This window comes from Notolepis coatsorum (genome assembly GCF_963971535.1).
Source record: "Notolepis coatsorum genome assembly, chromosome: 18".
NCBI classification, from domain to species: Eukaryota; Metazoa; Chordata; class Actinopteri; order Aulopiformes; family Paralepididae; genus Notolepis; species Notolepis coatsorum.
Genome location: NC_140182.1, coordinates 17,895,155 through 17,922,137, shown reverse-complemented (window position 1 = coordinate 17,922,137; position 26,983 = coordinate 17,895,155). Strand labels below are relative to the sequence as shown.

Sequence of the window (26,983 nt, the reverse complement as noted above, 5' to 3'; positions counted from 1 at the left end):
TATCCTGTAGAACAGGGCTAGGGCTCTCAGGAGAACACCGTCTCTATCCTGTAGAACAGGGCTAGGGCTCTCAGGAGAACACCGTCTCTATCCTGTAGTACAGGGCTAGTGCTCTCAGGAGAACACTGTCTCTATCCTGTAGAACAGGGCTAGTGCTCTCAGGAGAACACTGTCTCTATCCTGTAGAACAGGGCTAGTGCTCTCAGGAGAACACTGTCTCTATCCTGTAGAACAGGGCTAGTGCTCTCAGAAGCATAATAGCACTTTACAAATGATATTCCTTATATAGACAGTTTCAGTGGAATTGCGTTACCAGGGAGCAGCTGCCTTGGACCCAAGTTTATTTACTGTTGCAGTGTTTGTTAATATTAATAGCCGACGGAAAAATCAAAACCAGCCCGTATAGAATGATTATGCTGTCAGGTTGAAATCATTTAAACACTTGTGAAACACGCCCGCCACTTTCACATCTGGATTTGAAGAGAGCTCTAGTTGAAGAGAGATATTTCTGCAGTGCATATAATCCGTCTTTGAATCTAGCTTTACGTCCATCGCCGCATACTGTTTACATCCCATAAAATACGATATATCTCTCTTTCTCCCACGAGCTTCCCTCGAAGCCAGATGTGAAACGATGTAAATAAACCATTAGTCCCGCTGGTTTACATAGGTGTGGCAACAAGGGCCTTCCTTATTAGGACGCCGCAGATGTGAAGGAGGAGGAGGAGGCCACCTGTCTCTACGAGGAGGTGTCCCGTGTCCCCGGCTGCAGGCGGAAGGCGTTCTGCGCTTCCGTCACGTCTTGTGATTTATACGGGCACGACGGTCGGGGCCCCGTAACAAGAGCGGCCACTGTTGAGCAGTGAGACAGACAAACCCAGAGACAGACGCCACATCCCCCAAGACGGCAGCCCGTTCCCCAGATCACTCGACCACAGCCTCCCACCCTCAGGGCAGGCCTTTTTGGTTCAACCCCGAATAGGGAAATAGTAGGATCGCACCGCAGAGATGGTGGAAACAGGGAGGCCGTTTGTTAGGTTTATTGCCTTGGGAGAGCGATGTCAAGATAATGCAACAGCGGAAGAAGACACAGGGGACATACTGTAGTCGCTGCAGAACTGCTTCTAAGTTTTAATTTCCGTCACTACAATGTGCTCCTCTGAAACCGACAGGGAGACGGAATGGCATGCATACAGTGCATTAATCAGCATCCAGAAAGAGGTAGAAGCCCTTATTTCCCATTCTGACTCAACTGGAAAATGGTAAATAAAAATGGTAATTGGTGTATTTATATAGCAGCTTTTATCCAAAGCGCTTTCCAATTTTTTTGTTCCTCACATTCACTCACACATTCACACATTCACACACTGATGGCGGAGGCGACCGCGCAAGGTGCCAACCTGCTCATCGACCGCTCTACCTCCTGAGCCACTGTCGCCCCCCCGGAACCCACAAGCCAGAAACGGTAGAACCAACAGTGCGTACCTGCGAGGCGATTGCTCTCATATCAGACATTGCATGAAAAGGCCTTGTGGCGTGAGTGTGCTTGAGTCCAGCCTGTGTGCCGGCCATCAGGCGCCGCGTTACAACAACACGGGAGGAGTGTGTCCTGGTGGCTTCCACAGCACTTCAACACGGCTCTCCCCCGTCCAGTCTTGTGTCCCGTGTCCCGTCTCCCCACGGCTCATCTCCCACACAGGGGTTTTCCCAGAGCGTTCCCATGGCAGCAGGGAAGGGCTGCTGGAGAGAAGGCCTGCATGCTAAGATGTCAACAATGGAGATTCTGAGACACCCCCATATATATTAGTGCTAGCCGGGTTGTGTGTGTGTGCGCGTGCGTGCGTGCGTGATACATTTAGTCATTTAGCTGATGCTTTTATCCAAAACGGCGCTTACAAGTTCTGTACAACAAGTCATCAGGAAGGGTACAACTCTGGCAGCTAAGAAAGTAACGTTGTTCGTCAAACAGTTTCAAACTTGAGTACAGTCTAACTCTTGAGAGGGCATAGTAGTATATTATAGACACATTAGCATAGTAGGTAGTAATATAGGCAAAGTAGATTACTTAGTAGGCGGAGTGCATGATAGTAAAAGACAGCAATGATTTCAGATGAATTCTAGGACCCCTGGAGGAGGTTGGGGTCTTTACTGAAGGGGTCTTTGACAGGTTGTACTACACGTTGATGTGAGAGTCAAACAACATGTGACCGTTACAGTTTACAGGTCAGTCTCTCTTAACCACCACGGCCCACCCTGCCACCCCATAAAAACAAGACACCGTTGAGTCTTAGGGACGCACCAACACAGATACTGCAGTGCAGAAAACAAACTGCTCTGTCCACTAGTCACAGTGGCTGCTTAAATCCTCACATTTGCAAACCATTTCACTCTAATGGTGAACAGGTGGACTACATATTATTATCCAAATAGTTTTTTGTCTGATAATAAATAACCTCACATTAATATTCCGTGTTCCTCAGTCAAAGTAAACACACTGGAACATGAGCCTCAAAGCCCCGCCTGGCATTCTTCCTTCAGGTCACACGCCTCCAGAATATTGTTATGTCACGGACACAGTAATAGACAACAAACACAAACTGTCAGGAGCTTGTTACCATAGAGACGACAGAAACTTTGGCCAAAGCATAAATTATAAATGTTGATGAGCGACGCCTTGTTTTCTGTCAAGTGATGGTTGTTAAAAGTGTTGAGCGCCTGCACCTAGCATAAATACACCTTTAGAAAGGGATTTATCACCATTAGCATAAATAAACCTTTAGAAAAGGGTTCATCACCATTCGTATAAATAAACCTTAAGAAAAATAGTCCATCATTCATTAGCATAAATAAACCTTTAGAAAATGGTTTATCATCGTTAACATAAATAAACCTTTAGAAAATGGTTCATCATCGTTAACATAAATAAACCTTTAGAAAAGAGTTTATCACCATTACATTAACATAAATAAACCTTTAGAAAAGAGTCTATCTGCCATTAGTATAAAAAAAGGGTATATCTTCCATTAATATAAATAAGCCTTTAGACATTTATTTTATTATTCTAATTACATTTTTTTGTACTTTATTTAACCAGGGTAGGTTCCCCGAGCTCAAATGCTCTTTTTCTGACACCGTTGACCACTAGGAGCCGCCCAGTACAACCAGTCTGACACTGTTGACCACTAGGAGCCGCCCAGTACAACCACAGTCTGACACTGTTGGCCACTAGGAGCTGCCCAGTACAACCACAGTCTGACACTGTTGACCATTAGGAGCCGCCCAGTACAACCACAGTCCGACACTGTTGACCACTAGGAGCCGCCCAGTACAACTAGTTTCGAGTTTCTTTAATAGTTGTCATAGTAAAATACAGAATACTTTTCCATGAAATGCTTTTTTCTGTATGAGCTCCTGAGAGTGTGCTAAATAAAAAAAGTATAAAATAGTCCGACACTGTTGATCACTGAGCAACTCCACTGGAGCAGTTGGGGGTTAAGTGCCTTGCTCAAGGGCACTTCAGCGGTTGATATTAAGGGACGGGAGAGTTATTCATTCACTTCCCCGCTCCGATTTTTCCTGCCAGTCCGGGTGATCGAAGCGGCGACCTTCCGTTCACAAACCTGCTTCTGGAACCTTTAGGCCCCCGCTGCCCACATACACCTCCTTTCAGCTTCCCTCCCCAGTCCTGTCCACTGGACCCTGATGGACTTGTCATTTCCAAAACACAGAGACTCGCCCGACACAACTGTACAGCTAAGGAGTGAATTAAGATCTCCCGCCAGACTCCCGAGTCAAATCTCTCTCACTCTCCTGTGCTGGATAACAACACTCCCACGGTCCCCAGTGCTCTCCGCTGCCTCTGGCTACATGGGTGGGGGAGCAGATAACCAGGTTAGCGGGGCACACAGAGACAACACTTCCAGGAAGTGAGTCAGTCACAGCGGCACACAAGAGAGCGGAGCAATTATTAAAGTAAAGCTTACACTCCTCATCGCTGCGGATTACTTCCTCCACTGTAGCCCGTTTTCGGTCTTTTGACGAGGATGAGTGGAATTAAGGGGACGTAACTGTGGGTGGTGAAGAGAATGGATTTGATTCCTTGTCGCTGGCGGTTGTCATCATGACCTTGGGGCTGTAGCTACTTCCTGTTGGTCTAATGAGGCCATGGGTGAAGGAGAGAGAGTGGTTGAGAGGACTATAATCAATTACAGGAAGGAAAGACATGTTATGAGGGCTTCTGTGGCTAATGAGACACGTGCATGCGCACATACGCACACATCTACAGACATGCATGCGCACGTGTGCACACACACTGTATATTTAATACATTTGGCATTTGAAAATTGGCATGGAGGTCAAGTGTCAACTTCCCACCAGTCAGGACTGCCGATACCCGCCAAATTTTTCGCCGTCAACTAAAGGGTCGACTAAAGACACACTTCCTCAATCGATATCTGAAATGAAAATAAAATAATAATATATATAAATACACACTAACCTTTATACTGTCTTTTATGCACTTTGCTACTAAGTAATCTTCCATGCCTATATTACTACCTACTATACCAATCTGTCAATACTACTATGCACTCAAGACTGTAGCACCACCCAAGTTCAACACTGTTTGACGAACAATGTTACTGAGCTGCCTGTTGTAGAACTTCTAAGTCGCTTTGGATGAAGACAAAATGTAAATGTAGGTGTGTGCGAAGGTGTGCGTGCGTGTGTGTGTGTGTGCATGCCAATTGGCTAAAAGAGGGCGTGGCCCTGGGAGTAGCCTATGGTACAAATGTTGCAGCTATTGCAAATTCACGCTTGTTGTTCTTGTTTTAGTTTAGTCATTTATTATACTGTGAATTTATCCAGACCTCTCTTGGTAGAGTCGTGAGTTGTGTACCAAGCACAGTACCATGTTGTTAGTACCATGTTTGCCTAGAGGTCGCTGTTTGACGACATCACAGATTCTACCTTTATATAGAAAATCTAATCATGACCTTGAAATCGAAAAGTAAAATAGAATCTTGGATTTAGATAATTGCACACTATTGGAACGCAGGAGCACAGACAGACAGACAGACAGACAGACAGACAGACAGACAGACAGAAATATGCAGTAAGCAAAATGCTGCCCACCAGCATGACTTGCTTCTTGTACACTATATGGAATTGAAGGATCAGTGTTTTGGCAACGCTCCTGTCAGATCAGCGATAAGGCACCTTCTGGGAAAGAGGAAAGCAGATGTGAACAAGACCTTTTTACAAAAAAGTCTTGCTTGCTGATGTCCTACACGTTGAATCTTTGTTTAATCTCTGTTTTAACCCTTCCAGGTGTACAAGCATACATGTTTAATTCAAATTTGGAGAACCTAACATTGTAATGAAGAAGTTCATCTCCCTCTCCCCCCTCAGTTACGCAGGGGGTTCCCCAAGGCTCAGTCCTCGGCCCCCTGCTCTTCATCTGCTACACATCATGATCATCAGGTCACATCATCCGCGCAAATTCAACCTCGACTACTTCCACTGCTACGCCGACGACACACACATTTACAGCACAAAATCCTCCCATAACCCACCCCTCAATCACATTGAGTCCTGCCTATCCAAAATACAATCCTGGCTGACCCACAACCTCCTCAAACTCAAACAGTGAAAAGATATCCTGGATCCCAGCCTCTCATTCGACCCCCACGTCCGCTCCATCATCAAAACCTCATACTTTCACCTCCGCATCGCCAAAATCAGACACCGCCTCTCCCCCCGATGCTGAATCCCTCATTCACGCATTCATCTCCTCCCGCCTAGACTACTGCAACTCTCACCGGCATCGCCTCACGCTCCGTCCATAGCCTCCAGATGGTCCAGAACTCTGCTGCTCACGAACACCCGGTCCCGTGACCACATCACTCCTGTCCTCCACTCTCTACACTGGCTCCCGATTAAGGAACGCATACAGTTCAAATTACTACTCCTCATCTTGGTGATCAGGCTTTCTCACGAGCTGCACCCCGACTCTGGAACACCCTCCCTCAGACCATCAGAGACTCTCCCTCACTCTCCACGTTCAAATCCCAACTCAAAACCTACCTGTTCTCCCAAGCATTCAACCTTCCCTACCCATAACCACCCTCCTTCAACCTACCACCTCCTTTTCCCCTGCCCTACCTTCTCTCATGCCCCCCCCCCCCCCTCCCTCGGTTTCCCTTACTTACTTCCCTACTGGCTCCTGTATTTGTTGTCCGTTACTCATGGTTTTATGTTCTTTTTTTTTTTTTTTTATTTTTTTTATTATTGCAAAACAAAACTTATTAAAAGTCAGTACTCAACACACAATGTATAATGAAACTTTCAGTAAAGGTGGTTAAAATATATGCAAGTACAGAAACAGGATAAAACAAAAATAGTCAATAATAACATTTTAACCGTATACCGTGTATATCCAGCGAAGTTACAATTATATAAATGTTAGTATATAATATACCCCGAAGGTTTTATGTTCTTGTGTACTTATATTATTCCCCGTTTCCCTGTGGTTCTGTTTTTGTTTTTGTGTATTGTCAGCGACTTTGGGTCCTTGAAAAGCGCTATACAAAATAAATGAATTATTAATCGTTTAGGGAAATACATTTTTTAAATGCCTCTTAAAGAGCATGGCAGCAGCAATAACAATGCACAGCAATATATCCTATGCATAATGCGTATCGTCAGTCAAAAAAGTCAGTTACCATTTGGAATAATTACATTACCTCCACTCTGTCTGCAGCATGTCTCTCCGCTCATGGAACGGCATGTCTCTCTTCCATATCCATAGTCTATGAACACTACGCGAAGTGGGCGACATGTTGTCGGCAGACTCGGCACAGTATGGAGATGCATGAACACAAACCGAGGCTTTCTGTGCTGTGCCCTCTCTACAGGTTAGGTGCCGTGCCTCGCCTGAACCAAGCGCAGTATTTCCATATGTCAGAACACGTCTGACACGGAGAATTGCACACTTTGTGCTCGTATTGGCTTCTTGTTGGTCAACCAGGTAGTGTCTTTAACACGCACATTCCAAAAAAATCCAAAGCGAGATCCAAGGTATTATGAATTAAATTATAGGTTTATTTTAAGCATCTGAAGCATCTAAAGAAAACATCAAAAGAAAGATTCCAATACTCAAAAATAATTGAATTCTCACACTGATGTGGTTTAAAGAAAAATTTGTGGTGCACAATATTTCGGCCGCCAATATAATATCGGCCGATATGGTAATTTTTTTACACATCGTATCGGTCCGCTATCAAAATAGGGTGATTTAAACATGTTTGTCTTAAATTGTTTCAAAATATCAGTCATTTCTGAAAATAAATTACAAAAGTTAAAACAAAAAAAAATGCGTTTTGGAAAATAGCTGGGGCTTCTCCACTAGGACCTCGTGATTATCATAAAAAAGTGTTTTCTATACAGAGATATCGACATCGGTATCGGCCAGAACAGCAATATTAATATCGGTTATCGGTCACAATTTTCACATTGGTGCATCACTAAGAAAAATGTATAACCTGGCGCGTCTATACTTTCCGTAGCCACATTTCTGGCAGACGCTCTCTGATTGGCCACTGTTGCCCAATCGCGTGACGAGCTGTGTCTGTGCCCATATCCGCGTCGAACAAACTACTAACCTGCAAACTACCTGGCGTTCTATCGCCATGCTCTAAGACAAACTCTAACCTTAACCAACTTCGAAAGAGTGCCTAAGCTTAACCGTCGAAAGAACTTGCCGTCACGCTCCAAGACAAACTCTAACCGTAACCAACTTCGAAAGAGTGCCTAAGCTAAACCAGTGTAGAAATGGCGTCGGCCAATCAGAGAGCGTCTTGCCAGAAATGCGGCTACGGAAAGTATAGACGCTAACCTGGCACCTTCACCAAACATTTTGACCATGCCTAGGCCTTCTCTTCCTGCTCATTAAGCCACCCGAGATTCCAAAAGTCCCCACCCCCCACTCTCAACATGCACTACCAGCCTTTGGATACTAGGTGGGGTAGATGACTACAGAGGTGCAGAAACTAAATGTAAATAAATGATAGATACACTAAGAACACAATAGAATGGCTACATGTCTGAAGAGGCAACTCCAGGCCATGCACGATCCTCAGCACATTGTCCCATTGTGGGAGTTAAGACTGCCGTTTCCCCCCCCCCCCCATCTCTTTGATGATCTCCCTCTACCCATCTTTCCTTCCTACCCCCATCCTTCCCCCCATTCCCCACCTTTTCATATGTCCCCAAAATGTCACGACACCCCTATAAAGTCGTGTATTCCTGCGACTCCCACCCTTTCCAGTTTTGTATGTATAAATATGTTTCAAGATCCGGTGAGGGGTCTCTCTTCCCATGGTGTCTTAGCTAAACCCCTCTTTGAGTCATCCAGCCTAACTCTTACTATTTTGTATCGATACTTTGATCGAGTTAATAAATCGTATTAACCAGGTCTCCTTGGAATGAGTAAGTTATTAGCTCCAGCTATTTTTCCACCACACCTGTCAGAAAAGGGCTTTAGATGGCACTAAGCGGGCTGCAACCCAACGCAGTCAAGCTCTTCATGCTAACGTTAGCATACTGTTCATAGGATCCTTCTTCCGCTCTCACGGACAATTCACGCCTTGCGAGATTTCAGATTTCTGTTTCAGCAAAAACAAGCACTTAGTGATAACCAAATTAAAACAATTGTTCCCTCAAAAAAACAATTGTAACGGCGAGTAATAGATTCTCACGCCCATCCCTAATAGAGTGGTAGAATTCGTTTTTCTTTTTTTATTATCTTTATTAGCTTCTTCCTGGCCGCGCAGGACCGACAGCTTCTTCCTGGCCGCGCAGGACCGGCAGAGGAGAGAGGGAGAAATGGGAGGAGAAGAAGGGAAGACATGCGGCATATGGTCTCCGGGTGTGGGAAACGAACCCGGGACGACCGCTTCGCGACTCAGCGCGCTATGTGGTGTGCTACTGGAGAGCCCCAGAGTGGTAGAATTCTAAGATAGACTTTTAGGAAATATTCCCAAAAAACTAAAATAATTATCCTACAGTAATTGCCCCTTGGGGATGAACTGATCCAAATTGAAGTGAGCTGAATTGAACTGTACGGATCTGAATTTAAATCACCTTTTTCATTTAATTGAGTTTAAAGGTCCTGTGTCTTATAAATGGCCTTTTCCAGTGTTTAGCATCGTTTCCTAGCAATGGGGGTTTATATAAATGGGGTCTGTGTCTCTAATTCTCATTTTGACTCATCAGTCTAGTCTCGAGTTCACGAGATCCTCCCTCACTCAACTAAGCCATTCTGATTTGACTGTTTTGCTGACGTGAGTAAGGCACTGGTTGTAGTCACCGCCCACAATCAACAATTCGCTCAACAACAGAGCGAGTGAAATTACTTCCTCAAACGGGTTGACGTGCGCGGGTGCCGACAGAGACAGCAGAGAACGAGCAAGCGAGAGAGAGATAGAGAGAGAGAGATATAGAGGGAGAGAGAGATAGAGAGGGACACGAGCATTTACACACAACCTCCAGCCCCGCGAGCGGGAGTGTATGTAAATGTGTGTGCGGCACGCACGGGGATGGAGCTTCTCCACTCGCATATCACTGTCAAAATATCGTTGCGCATGCTTCCATGTGCGCGCGCGCCGCCCATATTCCGATCCGTGCAATAATATTCACAGGGGTATATATTGTCATTTGAAACAAGTTACCAATGCATTGTCCCGTGGGATTATGCCCCCCCCCCCGCAGCGAAATTAATTAGTATCCCCCCTCCTCTATCTCTCTATATCTCTATCGGTCTGCCAGTGCAGACTGTGGGTGACTGTCACTCGAAGCGATTATGGGTGGAGCCCAGCCCAAAACAGCTTGAAATCTTGAAGTGGAAAAATGCTGCTAGAGTACTTGATTAGAAATACAAAACAATGAATTTTTTTGAAAAAAACTTTACAGATGTGTTCCATAGACTCACAGGAATTGTGTAAAGTTGCCCAAATAGTGAAAGGAATAGCAATGCATGTCCCCTTTAATTAAACTGAACTGATCTAAATTGAACCGGTATGGGTTGAATTACTGAACTAATCTGAATTGAATGTAGAGATGGCTCAACGTCAAGTATAGAGACCTAAGACGATCATAAATAGTCACATTCTAAATGAAGGCCGTGTTCCTGGAGGGTGTGTATTCTCTGCGATTATTACCAAATCATCACCATCATTTTAACTCTGCTAGTAAGTATAATCAAACCGAGCACTTGAGCTAAGAGCGGAATAGAGAGAGAAACAGGGACGACAGAAATACACAATACAGAGAGATGAACTCGCATTAAAATGGAGAACAACACAACCAATCAGATGGGATCTCTCTGGTCAGCAGGCCTGTTATCATGCGGACAGGGACCCTTGGTGACGTAAAGCCAGGCGCTCGCAGCTGCTCCACTCATTCCCTTACCATCCACACAAACCATAGTGCTCTACACCCACACTCTGTTAAATAGTGTGTGTTTGTGTGTGTGTGTGTGTGTGTGTGTAGGTGGAAGTAAGTGAGAGTGAGTGAGATTGTGTGTGTGCAAGTGGGAGTAAGTGAGAGAGTGAGTGAGATTGTGTGTGATTGTGTGTGTGTGTGTGTGTGTGTGTGCACGCACTGCGCTCCGCTCATGATGATCTTTCTCTCGCGGTCACCCTCTCTCTCCCCCTCACTCTCTCTAAGAGGCTGGGAACAGGGTCATTTGAGGCAGGGGATATGCTTGGGGGGGCTGGTAAGGGAGAGACTTATAGGCTTATAGCTTCACAAAGGCATATAATATAGGGCTGGACGGTGACCTGAAATCCATATCACATTACCACATTCACCTCGGTAATGATGAATTAAACAATGATTCACTTTGTAAACACCAGCTCACAAATACCCCGTTCTCCCATCGCACTGACTGGCCCTGTGTCAACATGTCTGTAGTGTTTGTCTGTCAACATGTGATTTGGTTGTTCTACATTCAGATCAATAGAGGTACAAAATGAAAAAGGTCTATGCATTTACCTAACATACCCATATGGGAAAACTTAGGTCTGTAAGAGATGCATAATATTGGTATTGGTAAGAATATCGCCCACCCTTAATACAATAGCAGGCAGGGTGGGTGGATGGGTGTAGTGACGATTCCTCGACTCTTAACAGTGGGTTTGACTCCTGGTTAGTGACTCGCAGAGAGTAAAAATTCAGCAGAATTACGTAGACCCCACAAATCTGCTGAATTTCTACTCTCGGAGTCACTCCAGAGGTCGACTCCAGAGATCCCAGAGTTGTGCAGCTCTAGATGGGTGTGATGGGCAGGGGGTCTATTTCTCTCGCTCTCGAGCTAATACAGCTGTCCCCCCGATTCTGACACTGGAAGGGACATGCCTTGACAAAGTAGCATCCTATAAATATCTGGGCATATGGATTGATGAAAAGATGGCCTTTGATGTTCATATTGGGAACCTACTGAGAAAACTTAGACCTAAACTGGGCTTTTTCTTCCGGTTAAAGAAATGTTTCCCATCTGAAGCCAGGAAGAGAATTGTGCAGAGTTCCTTTCTGCCTGTATTAGACTATGGCGATGTAATCTATATGCATGCTCCTTCCTCCCTGCTTAAAAAGCTGGATTCTGCGTACCATACTGCCATACGTTTTGTAACGGGTGCAGGCTCTCGCACCCACCACTGCACTTTGTATCAGTCATTAGGATGGTCCTCTCTGTACCAAAGAAGACAATCACACATGTTGATTTTTATCCTTAAGTCATTGCTAGGTAAGCTGCCCTTATATATCTCGAGACTTCTGTCCTTTTATACTTGCTTTTTTAATACCAGACGAGCAGCAAATGGTATGCTGTTAAATGTTCCTTTGATGCAGTCAGAGCTTGGTAAAGCTGCATTCTCCCACTATGCTCCCTTTTTATGGAATACGCTGCAAGTGAAACTTTGTCTACAGGCACTTCCTACTGTGAATGCTTTTAAAGGTATGCTACGATTAGCCCTTTATGAAACATGTAACTGTTTTACCTGATGCTATTGTTGATGTGATTATGCTCCTTGCCACTGCACAAATGACCCTCTGTATTTATATTTGAATTGTATGTTTTTTGTTTAATGCCCTGTTTTATGTTGAAACTTGTTGTGTGTTGGTCAGGACTCCCTGGAAGAAGAGATCTTGTATCTCAATGGGACATTCCTGGATAAATAAAGGATAAATAAATAACCAGGAATCAACCCGACTCTTGCCACTCTTCTCACATCCATGGCTAACCTGATGATGATAATAGTTTTCAGAAGCCAGATACCCCAGTAGCAAGGCTTGTGATAAGTAGAAGCCCTTTCCTTACGCATCAATGGTTAAGTTAGCAGCAGCTGAGCTACTAAAACGGGAAAAATGCGCCCGACTCAAGACACTGGAGTAGAAGAGTCGACCCCGCTCGACTCCAGAGGCAGGAGGTTGACTCCAGAGATCCCAGAGTTGTGCAGCTCTAGATGGGTGTGATGGGCAGGGGGTCTATTTCGGCGTGTATGTATCCCAGTCTCCCGTTTTCATGGCGCTTTAACACACACACACAGTCACACACACGCACACGCGCATCCCAGCAGTGTCTGGTCCTCACGTGGAGCGGCCCTGTGCAGAGACCTTCTCATCACGCTGTGTTAGGAGCGCAACGCCGGCTTCACCCACATCAAACACAACCCATGTCATCCAATCAAACAGTTGAGAGAACACCCTCCTCCCACTCACCAATCACCTCCACTTAGAGAGATGGAGAGAGAGAGGGAGAGAGCGAGAGGGGGGAGAGAGAGAGGGGGGAGAGAGAGAGAGAGGGAGATTGAAAGGGGGAGGGGAGGTTAAAGTGTAAAGAGGAGAAATTGAGAAGTGTGACATGAGGAAATGAAGATGGGTTGAAAGAGAGAGGGGGGAGAGAGGAAGAGGAAGAGAAGGAGCAGAGGAGTGTAGAGAATGAAGAGATGGACCAGAATAAGATGACGAGGGAGAGGAAGAGGAAGCTGCTTGTGACCTACTTCCTAAGTCACTCTCTGATCCTTTCCCTGTAAAGATGGATCCGCTGTGCACTGACCCTGTTAAAGTGAAGCACCAGCCTAAAACAAGGTTCTCAGAGAACTAATGAGAAGATATTAATGTTTACATTAATTGACCATAAAAGGTACCGTGTACTTTTTATTTAACGTGACCAACAAACTACAGCACTCAACACAATAGCAAATACATTTTAAAGAATTATTTTAGATTAGTATGAATTGATATTGGATTATTCAAATGAAGATAGATTTGAATCGGGAAAATATATATTTTTTTAACCCAGCCCTGGGTATTACTACTATTTATACTCTCCATATATGCATTACTGAATTTAATCAACGAAAACCACACCCTGTGCCATGCAGTGACCTGGCTCAAACTGACTAACCTTAACCGCAACAAGCTTCCAGCCAAAATGTCTTCCCAACCCAGAATGTCCTCGCAAGAAAGGTGAACTTACAAGAGTCACAATCTTCACCAGTATCTCCAACACACCTCCTTATATGCTCTTTATTTCCCATCGCTGAACTCTGGGATAAAGATGCTAGCTAGTGTGGAAATGCCCAAACTGATTAAATAATGCATTTAGAAGCACATGCCATTTTACATTACAAAAATGGCAAGCTAGCAGCGTTCCTTGTTGCCTAGAGACACAGGGTGAATGCGTGTAACATGATAGACCAGTCTTTCCTTTGACTGACAATACCTCAAATATCCCCCCCAATCTCGGTCAGAATAAAAAGGCCCCCCCAGAGACGGCGAGTGATGGGCGATACCACTTACCCCCCGAATAGGGGGGTAGGAGGTGGAGGGTTAAAGGGTGAGTCTCTGGCTTTTTTACGATTCTAAAGTGGCATGTCGGTGGGTGGTAGTGAAACACGAACCCAAGAGCTGACGGAGGGCTCCGTTGCTATGCAGGCTGGGGGGGGGGGGGCTGGTTGCTATGCAGACGGCAGAGTGGAGTAGGATGCTAATTCACTAATGTGTGTGCGTACGTGTGCGTGTGTGGAAGGAGACGGTTGAAGCAAGATGAGCTTCTGCCTGATGTAGCCGTGTTGCCTGTCCATTGAGAGGAGGGGGGAGAGAGGGTCAGAGAGAGAGGGGGGGGGGGTGAGAGTGAGAGGGGTGAGAGTGAGAGAGACAGAGGGAGAGAGAGGGAGAAACAGAGGGGGGGGGGGTGAAAGAGACAGAGGGAGAAACAGAGAAAAAAAAGGAGGGGAAGGGTGAGAATGAAAGGTTGAGTTGAGGGAGAGAGAGAAAGAGTCAGAGAGGGAGAAACAGACACAGAAATGTCAAAGACATAAGCTAATAGAAAGGCTGAGAAAAAGAAAACACACAAGACACAACCATGACAGGCAAGGGTAGAGAAACGGAAAAACCCAGCAACAGGGCATGCCTTAAATAGCTATAGCTAGTTGACTGGAGCATAACGTGACTCTGGAGAAAGCTTGACTGCTCGGGACATGTGTTCTGCCATGCATGTAGGATCGCAGCATAGCTGACTGACTGACTGACGCCCTAGAGCCCCCTTGGGCTAGAGTGGCACCACAGTCATACAGCGGATCACGTGGACTCTGTTGACGGATGGAGCCCCCCCCCACCCGCCCCCCTCCATGACATCGGACATAGGATGCAGGATGCGAGTGGTGGAACACTCCGGCTTCCCGTCTGGCTTCCCAAACAACAACAACACCACCACCACCACCTCCTCCTCCTCCTCCACCTCCTGCTCCTCTTCCTGCTCCTCTGCCTCCAGGCGATCACTCATCTTGCAGGGAGTTTAGTTTACTTTGATGGCTTGGAAATTAAAAGGTGGTTGGAGATACTATCCAGCTCCATCTAAGGAACACTGTCGTAAAGTTAAATGTGACCTTTGGAGTGGGACGACGGGGTGGCCTTCTGGTTAGAGAAACCGTTGCATTAACCGGAAGGTCACAGGTTTGATACCCCCTTGGTATGTCTACCCCTGTCCACGACGGACACGGCACTCTCTTCTCAGTGAGATTTGTACATATACTGTATAGGTCTATGTGTTTCTCTTTACGCTGTATAAAAGGCAATAGTAAATCCTGAACGAAGACTCAGAATACCGGTAGATTATTGTTGAAGTCAATATCTATCTTCAGAACTTTACAATACAAGTCTTTTTTGTATTTTTTGGAAATGTATTAAATATTAAATAACACTTGTTATATTAACTAATATTTTAAGTAACAATTGTTAAGTGAACCAGCGTGGGGACAGAGAAGCGCCACTGATACGTCTAGGATGGATTTTGTTTGCACTCTGACACTGCACCAATCAATCAATTTGTCATCACTACAGCAAAATGAACACCGATGTATTTTGAACGACTCAAGCCACTCCATCTCTCATTTCTTGATCGATTATCATTTTTAAATAAATTAAAATAAATTAAAAACAGCAACACAGCAATCCTTATTGTGTAAATAGTCTACAACATAAAATTGGTGCCGAGCCGTAAAATGTATTCGACAAACCAAACAGATTTAATTGACAAGGAACATCCTACCCTAAAACCACTTCATACAATTGACATATTAAAAACCTTAATAATGCGTTTGTTTATCGCGTTTAGATTTTTTCTTTTTTTAATCCGGTATACATCCAATTCGCTCACGGCTCAGGGGATAAAATAGACCAGACGCTAAAACCGTCGCCACGGATCACGAGCCGGTCGTCGTGGAGCTCTGCGCCGCAGCCGGTGTGAGCGCTCCAATCTGTTAACCAGGGCGGCGCAAGGAACCCGGCTGCTGTTGGCGGCGCTTCGGGGGGACGCCTCCGTGTGTTTCCACCGTTATGCTGCGGCTGCTGTACATCGATCCATCACTGAACAGATAGGAATTTGACAGAAGTATTACGGTCTGTTTGTTCACGTTTAAATTAGAACCTGGGGGGGGGGGGGGGGGGGGGGCGACAGTGGCTCAGGAGGTAGAGGGGGTCGTCTGGTAATTACAAGGTTCCCGGGTTGGAATCCGGCTCCTCCCGGGCAGCGTGTCTGAAGTGTCCTTAGGAGCAAGACGCTTAATCCCCCCCCCCCCCCCGACTGCTTCCGATGAGCAGGTTGGCACCCCGCATGGTCACCTCCGCCGTGGATGTGCGAGTGAGCGGGTGAATGTGAGGCAAACAGTTGGATAAAAGCGGTATATAAATGCAGTCCGTTTACCATTTAGAACGTAATCGTGCCTTCGCAGGAACAACCGCTGCTTTGCGGATGATAACAAATCCCGTCAGTTCCAGAAGTTCACCCTGTCTGTCCAAACTTTTCTGTCCGTCAAAACACAGGACACGGATCTGGCAGAGAGACGGACATGCCGTCAAGTCAACCCTGTCCAACAAGCGGATACTCCTCATTGGAAATCAGAAACAGACACGGGTGGACAGACACAATGGACCAATGTAGCCGCAGTCTTGTGAATAAATACATGTTTTTGTTTTTATTTAAATTAGGATGAGTAAGTATATGCACTGACTCATCCCCCGGGACATGTTCCGGGTTAAATGTACTCGGCGATTAAAGAGATTCAGACTCCGACTCTCGACTCCCGAGTTTATTTTCGGTGACACGCCTGGGAGAGCCACCGCTGCAACCTCCTCGATGTCAAGGATCGTCTGTCGTAGCTTGACGATCCGTGGAAACGTCATCACAAGCCGCCGCGTCGTGAGATATTTTCGACCGCAACAGACCTTTGGTCTGGGAGAGGTCGATCTGGCTGCCGTTTGATTGGCATCCGACCCACACGTTGTTCGGTTTGTTTGTGTACGTAACGTTCACTTTGCCCTGAACTAGTGCAGAGTGACAGGAACCCGTGGAGCAGGTATGTTTTCCAGGAAGAGAAAATATTTTTGTGACACTTCTTAAATAGATGCAGACAAAAGGAGGTAAAACGGAGACATTTCTCATCTCATGCGACCTTTTAGAGTCTCTGGACAACACAGTCAGCACTGCAGCAGCACCCATACAAACAAGTCCACCGAGGGAGAGAGCCCATCCTGTTCAGCAGTAGGGTCTTGGGCGGGTGCAGAAGAATGGGGGACTTGTGCGCACTAGCCCCGGCGCCCCGCCAATCATGTGATCTCTGGCGTTTGGGGGCTAATCTGCCGCTCGGGGCCCCTTTCTCTTCGCCGGGATGAAACCAGATACGGCAGCTCGGCCAGCTTTAGCCACATGCTAATTAATCGCCGCCGCCAAAGCCTCTTATAACGCCCAAACAAATCGCTGCTGGCGTGCCAAGCGCCGACGTTCGGTCCAACCTTTTCTGTTTGAAACGTTTTGGCAGGGAGGGAGGGGAGAGGCGGGTGTCGGGGGCACACAGCAGAGGGGTTTAAGTTAGTCCGGTTAGTTGGCTTGTTTCCGAGGGTCTGGAGTCGACGGAGGGGACGGTGGCTGTGTTGGTGTAACACTGATAGTCACACAGCTGGTGGCCAGATGATGCTTTTCCTTATGGCGATTTGGGGGGGGGGGGGGGGGGCCGTGGCTTGTCGGCTTAATCCTTCCTGCCACACGGTCCCTCTCTGCCAGGGAGGATGTGAAACATTCAATCTCTCTCTCTCTCTCTCTGTCTCAATCTCTCCATCTCCTTCGCTCTGTCTTGATTTAAAGGCTGACGCATCATCTCCATTACTTTATGTATAAACATATCTACCTCCCTCCCTCCTCCCTCCCTCCCTCTCTCTCTCACTCACTCACTCTCCCTTCATCTCTCTCTCTCTCTGATGGGGCTTATCTCTGACAGAACAAACAAGCTCTTTGTGTTTGGGAAGGCCAGCAAAGAAGGGTGGGGGGATAGGATATCCACAGGGAGGGCGCCGGTGGTGGGGGGGGGGGGGGGGGGGGGGGATTCTCAGAGCCGAGGGAAAAGCCAGAAAGAAAGAGGGATGAATCAAAAGAGAAAAGATGCTAAATAAGAAAAAGAGAGGGAGAGATTAATCAAAAGAGAAAAGGGAAAAGATGCCACATAAGAAAGAGGGAGAGAGAAAGAGAGATGGGAGACAGGACACATAGGAGAGAAAAGAAATATTACAACGCGGTACAGAATCAAGCTGGCCCTGTGAGGCAGACGCTTAGAAACCGAGCCAGGTAGAAAATAACAAAGCGTTGTTCAATCTCAGCCGGGTCGATGGGCGACACAATACTGCCGACGTCACGGCAAAAATATAAATAAATAGGAGGGCGAGAAGAGAGAAAATATCTGCAAATAGTATTTCTGCCGCCGGTAACGGATAGCAGGGTCTGCTCTCTCTCTCTCTCTCTCGCTCTCCACAGCCTGTACCTTCAGTCCTGACACCACCAACGAAGCTCACACTAAGTCTATTAAAAAAAGAAAGTTTAAGAGGACAGCCGAAAGTGGAGCACGGACAAAATGCAGCGTCTGTCCTGACCCAAATACACCCGAGAGAGAGAGACATACAGAGAGAGAGAGAGAGAGAGAGAGAGAGAGAGAGAAACCTAAAAGGTTCAGTTCGGAAATAACTCACCATTTGTGTCCCTGTGGAGGACAAGCGACCTCGAATGCAAGGGCATGACATAGAGAGAGAGAGAGAGAGAGAGAGAGAGAGAGAGACAGAGAGAGCCAGAGAGAGCCACAGCGTCTCCCCTTGACTGGTGGGAAGCCAGAACGAGTCACTCTTATATCATCCGTATTCGGTAACTTAACCGTGGATCAATACGTCACCTGGACAACCTCAACCCCCAGTCGTCATCACCTCTGTGACATTGTGTTGTTTTGCCGCTCACACACTCAGCAAAACAGCAAACAACACGGAGCTCACCTGCTCCTGTAAGCTGCTCAACACCCACTCCGGGTTTTCTAGTGTGTTTTCTAGTGTGTTCTCTAGTGTGTTCTCTAGTGGGCGTTGAAGCAGCAGATTGACCTGTGTGGTTTTGGGCCCTGAGGAGGGAGGGAAAACGAGATACCACTGCCTTCCTCACCAGCGTTTCCCTCGCATTGCCCACTCTGACGGACCCATCTCAAGCCCTGCCCTCTTTTCTTGATCCTCCAATTGCTTCCCTCAGGCAAACAAAGTTTGTGAGTGGAGGATCAAAAAAGAAAAAAAAGGGAGGACAGGATCAATTACAGGGGCTGCTTATCTGTCACTAATTACAAAGGCCAGACAAAAACCGGTGGGTGATGATGGTGGTGGTGGTTGTTGTTGTTGTTGGGGGGAGGGGGTCAGTATCCAGCACGTGGGTAGTGGAAGGCCATATCTGGTGGATAAAACCTTCTATTCATGTTTTGTGACAGTGTTGCAGTCCAGTACGGCAAAGGGATACATTTCAAGTCTATTTATTTTCTCCATAGATCTCCAGTAATTTTTCACAATCTGCTACAAATGAGTTGGGGTCAATTTGACCGGACAATGGTTCAAATTCCAAGGGCTAAGAGTGGAGGGAGGGAGGGAGATTATGATTGTGTGTGTGCATGTGTGTGTGCGTGTGTGTGGGAGCAGGCAGTCTGACTCACCCTGAGGGCCTCTATGACCAGATCCCGGGCCTCCAGCTCCCCCTCCATGATGCTGAGCAGGGTCAGCAGCTCCGGCTTGCTCAGATTATCCATGTTAAACTCACACTTCTGAAGCAGACAGCGCAGGAAAATGGGAAAAGTGTATTAGCATAAACAAGCAAAACTTCTTACAAGCAGAGAAACATTTTTAAATACATTATAAACAGGACAATCTCCGTATTACTGGTTGGAGGGCTGTCAAACACACAACTTACTTATTAGGGCTGCACAATTTTGGGAAATAATCTAATTGCAATTTTTCTGACAGATATTGCGATTGCGATTACATTTGCAATTATAATTATTTATTTTTTTAAGCAGCCCCACAGAGGTTTATTGTAAAATGCGGCTTGCATCTGGCCTACGCGGTGGGTCTGTTCGGGACACCAAGCCTGAAAATTTCTCTTTTTACCTGGGAATCGATACCGGTACCCAACGGTACCTTTTTTTCTGTACTTTACTCTCCCTCTCTGAAGTCTAAACTTCACAACACACAATCTAAAACCCCTTACCTCCCTCTCCCAAACCGTTCCTACAACAATAACAACTTGCAAAGGAGATCTTGTATCTCAAATGGGACTTCCTGGTTTAATTTTTTTTTTTTAATAATAAAATATTATTTTTTTGCGATATTTTTTTTCATTTGTTAATTGCATCGTTTCAAATCGCAATTTCGATTTAAAATCCATTAATCATTCAGCCCTATTACTTATTCCCAGACACAAACTAGTCTCATTAAATCCAGACCTCAGATTAAACTAAATGTCTGGCCGTACCTTGAGGCCAATAAGGTCTAATTACATTTAGTGAGTTGATTAAGTGCTGATTTGGCCAGTATTGGCCGCAGGGCTAATGGGCGAGGATGACCGTAATTGGGAGTGACCAAACCATTTTCTGCTATACGTCTTTATGTCATTGAAAAAAAATTCCGACACTGCCATAAACAGGCTGTACTGTACTGTACGTTGCGGCTCGTTGGAGGGAGAAAGGCATAGTCTAAGAGCAACCAGTTCATCCACATTCCAAGACATTGTGTGAAACTGTAATGGTAGGGAACCGTGAACGGCATTCTGCTCGTTAGTCGGCCGAGTGAATGAAGTGCGTGGAATTCTTAGGTGTGAAGAGTAGAAACGACGGAACCTCAACAGAGAGGCCAGGAGATAACATTGGAAGACGATGACAGTAGAATTTCCATTCGCAGAGCAAACCATCTGTTCTCAACGACTCCTGGGCGCCGGGGCTTATTTCACCTCCCTCTCCCAACATCTGGGAGCTTTTCGCCACGGCTATTTGTTCAATGAAATCTTGATAAACCGACGAGAGAGAAGCAAATTGAGAAAGTAAAGAGCCTCGTTGCCTTTGGTGCACGTCGGGGGAACATTGCTACCTGCTGCTCACCCTGGCGACATTCAATCACTCCGCTACGGAAGCCTGATTTACTAGCATACATTTGAATCTCGGCCAAGATTATTCCATTTCATCATGCATCCACAGCCGTCTTCAAAGGCCTCTCTTAAATCACAGGCAAAATATGACCTGGTCGGGCCTTCCAAGTGTGCGTTTTCCATTCTTTCCAAATCCACACGATTCAGGTAAATAACCCGATGTTTCCATTTAGTTAAGCAATTTATGTCTCCGTATCCCAGCGAGAGACAAGACTGTGGAAAGTAAAAATAGACACGGTTCTAAGGAGTGGATGATTCATTAACTGCAAGCCTCGCAATCAATTCCCTAACCCCTCCCCGATAGCCGTTTCAAAGCACAGCGAAGCATTTTGAGAATGGAAAGGAAGGTTATCTCCAAGCCTGGCTGTCGCGTCACGTGGCCCGAAGCCTCCAGTCTTGGTCAATGTGCTCGGCTGGCATTTCGCCCCCCCCCCCCCCCCCCTGCATTTCTGCACAGTGAGCAGGTGAGGGAAGCTAACGCTAATTTGTTCCATGAGCCGTGCGCGGTGCGTAAAGGGCACGCAGTCAGCGGCCGCCTGGCTAATATTCAGTGGCTCACCATGGTCCCCCGCTCAAGTTAATCAAGCTTGTGTCATTTTTCATTGGGCCACAGGGAAGGGAATTGCTTCAAGTCTTTGAGTGTTTCCCCCGCGAAAGGTTAAGCGTATGCGATGAAAAGTTTCCAAGCTATATCGAGGCACATCTGTTACAAAACAGTGTCTAATGAGCACCTGTAATTGATAGATTAGAGCAATTTGTGAGGTAGGGGCTGATTGAATGGTCCAACTCTGTCGAAACCCTAAAGTAGGTGATCATATTTAAGTAAATTTAAACAGGTTGTAAAAACGTCCTCCCCTACACGAACAAGCACAAGGGTGAGCTGGGGGAGGGGGGGGTGACCAGTGGACTGATTTTTCCTCATCAACCTCTGACCCCTCTTTAAAATCGAGTGGGCCGCTCCTCCACAGCACTATGCAACAACCTCCCCTCCCACCAAGGGCCAACAAAAGAGGGCCTTTGGGCGAGCAAAGAGCAAAGTGCTTTATTTAACCACGACAGGCATGGGGGGGCATAGGAGCGGAAGCGTTGCGACGGAGAGAGAGAAAGATGGGTCCTGGGCCTCCTGGCAGATATATACGGCTGAGCTAAGAAGGATGGTTGGTTGCCATGTCTTTCGGAGCACCTGTTCGACCGGCGGCTAAATGTGAACTAGCCCCGGGGTCAGTTAAGCGGGGAAGGCAGTGCGCTCAGCGTGCTGAGAAGAGGGCTGGCTGACATGGTACTCCCAGCTATGCCAGCTGAGTCACTGAAATTAAGACTAATTTAGAAACGTCTCCAGTGAACAGGGCCCCCCCACCCCTCCCACTCTGGCTTTAACCCTCCCTCCCTCGCTCATTCTCTCACTCCACCTCTCTCCACCTCCCACATCTTTCCCCCCTCCGTTTCAACAGCTCGCCGCCTGTCTCTGGCCCCTCTGGGGACCCGGCTGGCCACCGTCTATTCCAAAACGATACACTTTTCCACTAGCCTGCCTTTTCAACCTCAGATCCAAAGGCTTCCATTTAGTATCGTTTTGCCGGGGACAAAGTTTGCAGTGGGGACGTTTGCTTAAAAAAAACTTTAAAAAGAATTGTGATTCAATAAAACTGAGTGCAAATTAAGCCGGTTCTAAGTTAAGTGGCAAATGGGGGGGGGGGGGGGGGTTGTCCCTTCTGCATGAGTGGACCGGTCAATAATAGCAGTGGACAGTCTGACTGGAGTATGTGGAGCCAAGCATGGAAAGGTTCCATGGCCCCTACAGAGCAGCAAATTAATTCATGTGTAGGACTAGGCTACAGGAGGTGCAAGCCAGGGCCCTGGCACATATGTTGCAACCTGTGAGGGGCTAGCGTGAGAAACGGCAGATACTTGTGGGTAAACAAGTGGTGCTCGACTCTGTTGAGTAGACTAACGACGAATAACTTCACTTGGTGGTGATGATACTATTGTCTTTTGTCGCTCCGCTGGGCAACTGCTCAAGTAATCCTATTGTAAAGCTATACCGAAGAACTAAAACGCTGTGGTTGTTTATTAAAAGTGGGCAGTCCACTACCCACAGTATTTTTCGTTAAGACAGCAGGAAAGCAGAGAGGGATATGGAGTAGGTTGAGATACAGGAAAGAGGGCCCTGGCCGGGGGGGATTAAACCCCAGGACAGTATGTAGACAGGAGTATGAACCACACCTTGTCTGGAAATGAAATACTTATTCTTGATTGGGCAAACCATTAAATCCTATTGGCAGAAGTATATAATCAATAAAATGCTAATTATACTAAATGGGGGTGGGGGGGTATAAAAGAGGGTAATTTAAACGCTATAAAGCAGAATATACCAATGGATAGTTCAACAACAACTATTTCAAACCACACTGAAAATGCAAATAATTGTGTTCTTATACAATAATGTCTTGCAGGGAAATAACCTCAGTCTAGAAATAGCTAGGGAACCCAGTGACAGTGTAACAAAGTGTAGGCTGTGTAGGGCCTATTAGTAACACTGTAACATTAGCCCTGTCGGTGTGGCCACCGGCGATTCCCAGCCAGAAGAACGAGGTGTAGTTGGAAGAAAGGGCTAAACCGTTACAAACTGACACAGGTCTCCAAACCTAGCTAGGCAACGATCAAACTCATCGCGGTGCGGCCGTGTGAAGAAGAATAGAATATACCAGGAATTATTATTATAGCGTAGTATTCGCACTCCACTGAAATCTCGGGTTCTGTGCTCTTTATCATTCCAGAATTATGTAAACGCTTGTTGTAGCTTTATTAGGATTATGTGTTGTGGCGTCTCTCTTACTGCTGTTGCTTCGCGAGGAGCCGAGCTTGGATGAAACAGATGCGCACTGCCTTTGCTTCTTCGTTCTACTCGCTTTTATCCCAACAACAATAACGACACACAGACAACAGTCTAAAAACAACGCCCGGCTCGCTATTGTATTTTCTCTTATTAATGTCTTACCGCGTCGACACTTCCAAGCACCGTGGTTGCCAGTGTTTGTATCGGAGGAGGCTGCTCCCCGCTCGCTCCCTCCGACGCCATCTTCCTACTGTGGCGGTGGTCTGCTGGAGGAGTGAGTGGAGCGCCGCGCAGGAGGAGGACACAACAACATAACAACGCATTCGGTCCTGTGTGTTTTAACTAGTGCGCTGCTGCTGCTGAACAACGCAAATCATATAAGGCTGTGTCCATTCGAACGGAAAGAAACACGAGAGAGAGGAGTAGTTCTCTCCGTCTGTGTGGTGTTGTTGGGCTTCTTCTTTAGGGGCAGCGGAGTGTTGTCGCTCCCTGGCCGCAGGTTTGTGGAGGAAAATTGGGCAGTTGGTTGGTGGTGGTAGGCGTGGCGGCGCGAGGCGGATTCCAGATGCGAATCCCAATCCCAGCGCGAGCTCCCAACTTGAAAGGAAGGAGACGCGACGCGCGCGGCTACTACCGACTGTGAGTGACAAGAGCATTTGTCGGGATATAAAGACCAGTTTTATTTCTGCCTGCGGACAACATAGTTCACCTGACCTACCCGGTATTCACCCATCCTATGACTGTAAAATGTAAAATAAACCAACGTATAGCCTATGCCTCCATAGAAATTAGAATGTAAGAAAATCCCAATCACATGTTCTTAAAATATTCCATAGCAGTAAATGCCTTTCTATAATTGAAATCGTTCACATGCCTATTTGATTCAAAACAAACTTGCTCACTACAGAAGTGTAAAATAAACACAAGCCTATGCCTCCTAAATGGGGGACCCTGATGTAAACAAGACGAAAGTATTTCTCTGGTCTGCATATTGAGTGGTACTGTACTGTACCCATTCTGCAATCTGTTAATACAAATTTCAACCAATCAATCAATCCATAGGATGTAAGAAAAACACAATCACATGTTCTTAATATTCCATAGCAGTAAATGCCTTTCTAATTTAAATCGTTCACATGCCTATTCTATTCAAATCAAACTTGCTCACCACAGAAGTGTAAAATAAACATATACTGTAGCCTATGCCTCCATAGAATGTAAGAAAAACATTCTCTTAAAATATCCCATAGCAGTAATTGCTTTTCTAATGTAAATAGTTCACATGCCTATTTAATTAAAACCAAACTTGCTCACAGCAGAAGTGTAAAATAAACATACCGGTAATAGCCTATGCCTCCATATAGAATGTAAGAAAAAGAGAAAAAAAAATAATATTTGAATATTACCAAAATGTAAGCAGCTACACTATAACAGTTGCAGTAGGCTACATGCGTTTCTAATTGAAATTGTTACATACCCATTGAATTCAAACCATAAACCTGCCCACTGCAGATGAAACGAGGGTCAACATGTACAGTATTATTTGAGGTCCAGGCTTGGTTGTCCTGGAAAGGCACAGCGAGATATGGCCTTCTTGGCTCCCAGATGTGGCATTTAGGATTAGTGGTTGCTGATCCTAGCTCGGTCATGTTCATGCAGAACGGGGTTATTAAGTCCCTATTTAGGTCAAATACTGCAGGGTAGACATCCACTCATGGCAATGACAGAAAAGCTGCGTGTTCTGTGCCATTAGTGGCTTGGAGACATAGAGGTGTTGACTGTATCCCATATAATTTAAAATAATTGTTGTATTTTTCTGTTTCAAATGTGTCATATATGCCCTTTGTCCCACACACTAACCCATTGGTCAAATCAGGCTGTCAATCAGTTATACATGCAGAGCTCTTTCCCAAGGTGTCTTTCACCACAAACAGCCTATACTCACTCACTGCCCGTCATGTGTCGAAATCCCACTCACGTCTGAATCTTCGGCAGATCAGTGTAGATGGCACTGTCATGCAGGAATACCCCCCCCCCCCTCTGTAGTGGTGAAAGGCGGCTTGTCATTAGCTAGTGATTATGAGGGTCTCTTGGGATGTGGTGGTCCTATGGAATTATGACCCCCCTCCCCTCCTCTCAAGATGTTATTTGTGTTCTTATTTGACTCTAGTGATTCATGATGCTTTCAACAGAACCCAAATCATTGTGGTCTCATATTAGTGGCCGGTGCTCATATCTCGACAAGGGGAGTGACTTTAACCCGTTCACCGCCAAATGGTTAACCCTTTCACTGCGACAATACAGAAGGTTAACCCTTTCACTGTCACACACGACAAAGGGTTAACCCTTTCACTGCCACACTACAGAAGGCTAACCCTTTCACTACCACACTACAGACGGTTAGTGTGGTAGTGAAAGGGTTAACCGTCTGTAGTGTGGTAGTGAAAGGGTTAAGGATCTGCACAGAGGACAGGACAGGCGGACTTAGTGGTTTTAAAATGTAGTCCTTATGGCTCAGTCAAATCATTCATTACTGTGACCTTGTTTAGCAGTCTGACTCCAAGGAAGCGCTGGATAACATAATAAGTGTCCCTTATTGTGACCGTGACCTCTCTCGGTCTGGCTTGTTACAGTTAGCTTCTGCATTTAAACCCTCTACCGTAGCAGACACTGCTATTTATAAATTGCTGAAGGGAGCTACTGTTCTCTAATTGAATGCTGACTCGGTGCCAAGTCCGGCTAATCACGTTTGCCCGTAATTGACCCAACCCGGCTTTTGAGGGGCCGGCAGGGGCTGTCACAGGAGAAACTATTGATACGCGATTGGCCAGCGAGGGGGGTTATGGGTATAGGAGTGCCTCCCGCTTGGCCTCTTAGATTACATTACGGCCCCGCGTACGTCTGTGGGCGAGAGCATGTGAATGCTAATATGATGAAGTCCACCCCACATGATGAACATGCGCTGTAGCAGAGCAGCACCGATTATACCGTCGTTGAGCTGAAGCATTTTTATTGAGGGGGTTTTCAACACTCAGGTTGCCAGATTCCCGACTCTATCCACCTATTGAACTGCAAGGCCTTTTAACAATTAAGAAAAATAA

General features: G+C 46.1%; 1 protein-coding gene across 1 annotated transcript in view; it reads right to left on the bottom strand.

The window, feature by feature from the left end:
- Nucleotides 1–24,380, bottom strand: part of cttnbp2 (cortactin binding protein 2) — a 146,408-nt gene extending 122,028 nt beyond the window's left edge. Inside the window, exons 1-2 of the mRNA XM_084334677.1 lie at nt 24,045–24,380; nt 19,563–19,670 (exon numbers count right to left, since the gene is read on the bottom strand). Coding sequence (XP_084190803.1) covers nt 19,563–19,670; nt 24,045–24,125 — 189 coding nt within the window. The 5' untranslated portion in view covers nt 24,126–24,380. The remainder of the gene's footprint in view (nt 1–19,562; nt 19,671–24,044) is intronic.
- Between the last annotated feature and the right edge of the window lie 2,603 nt (nt 24,381–26,983).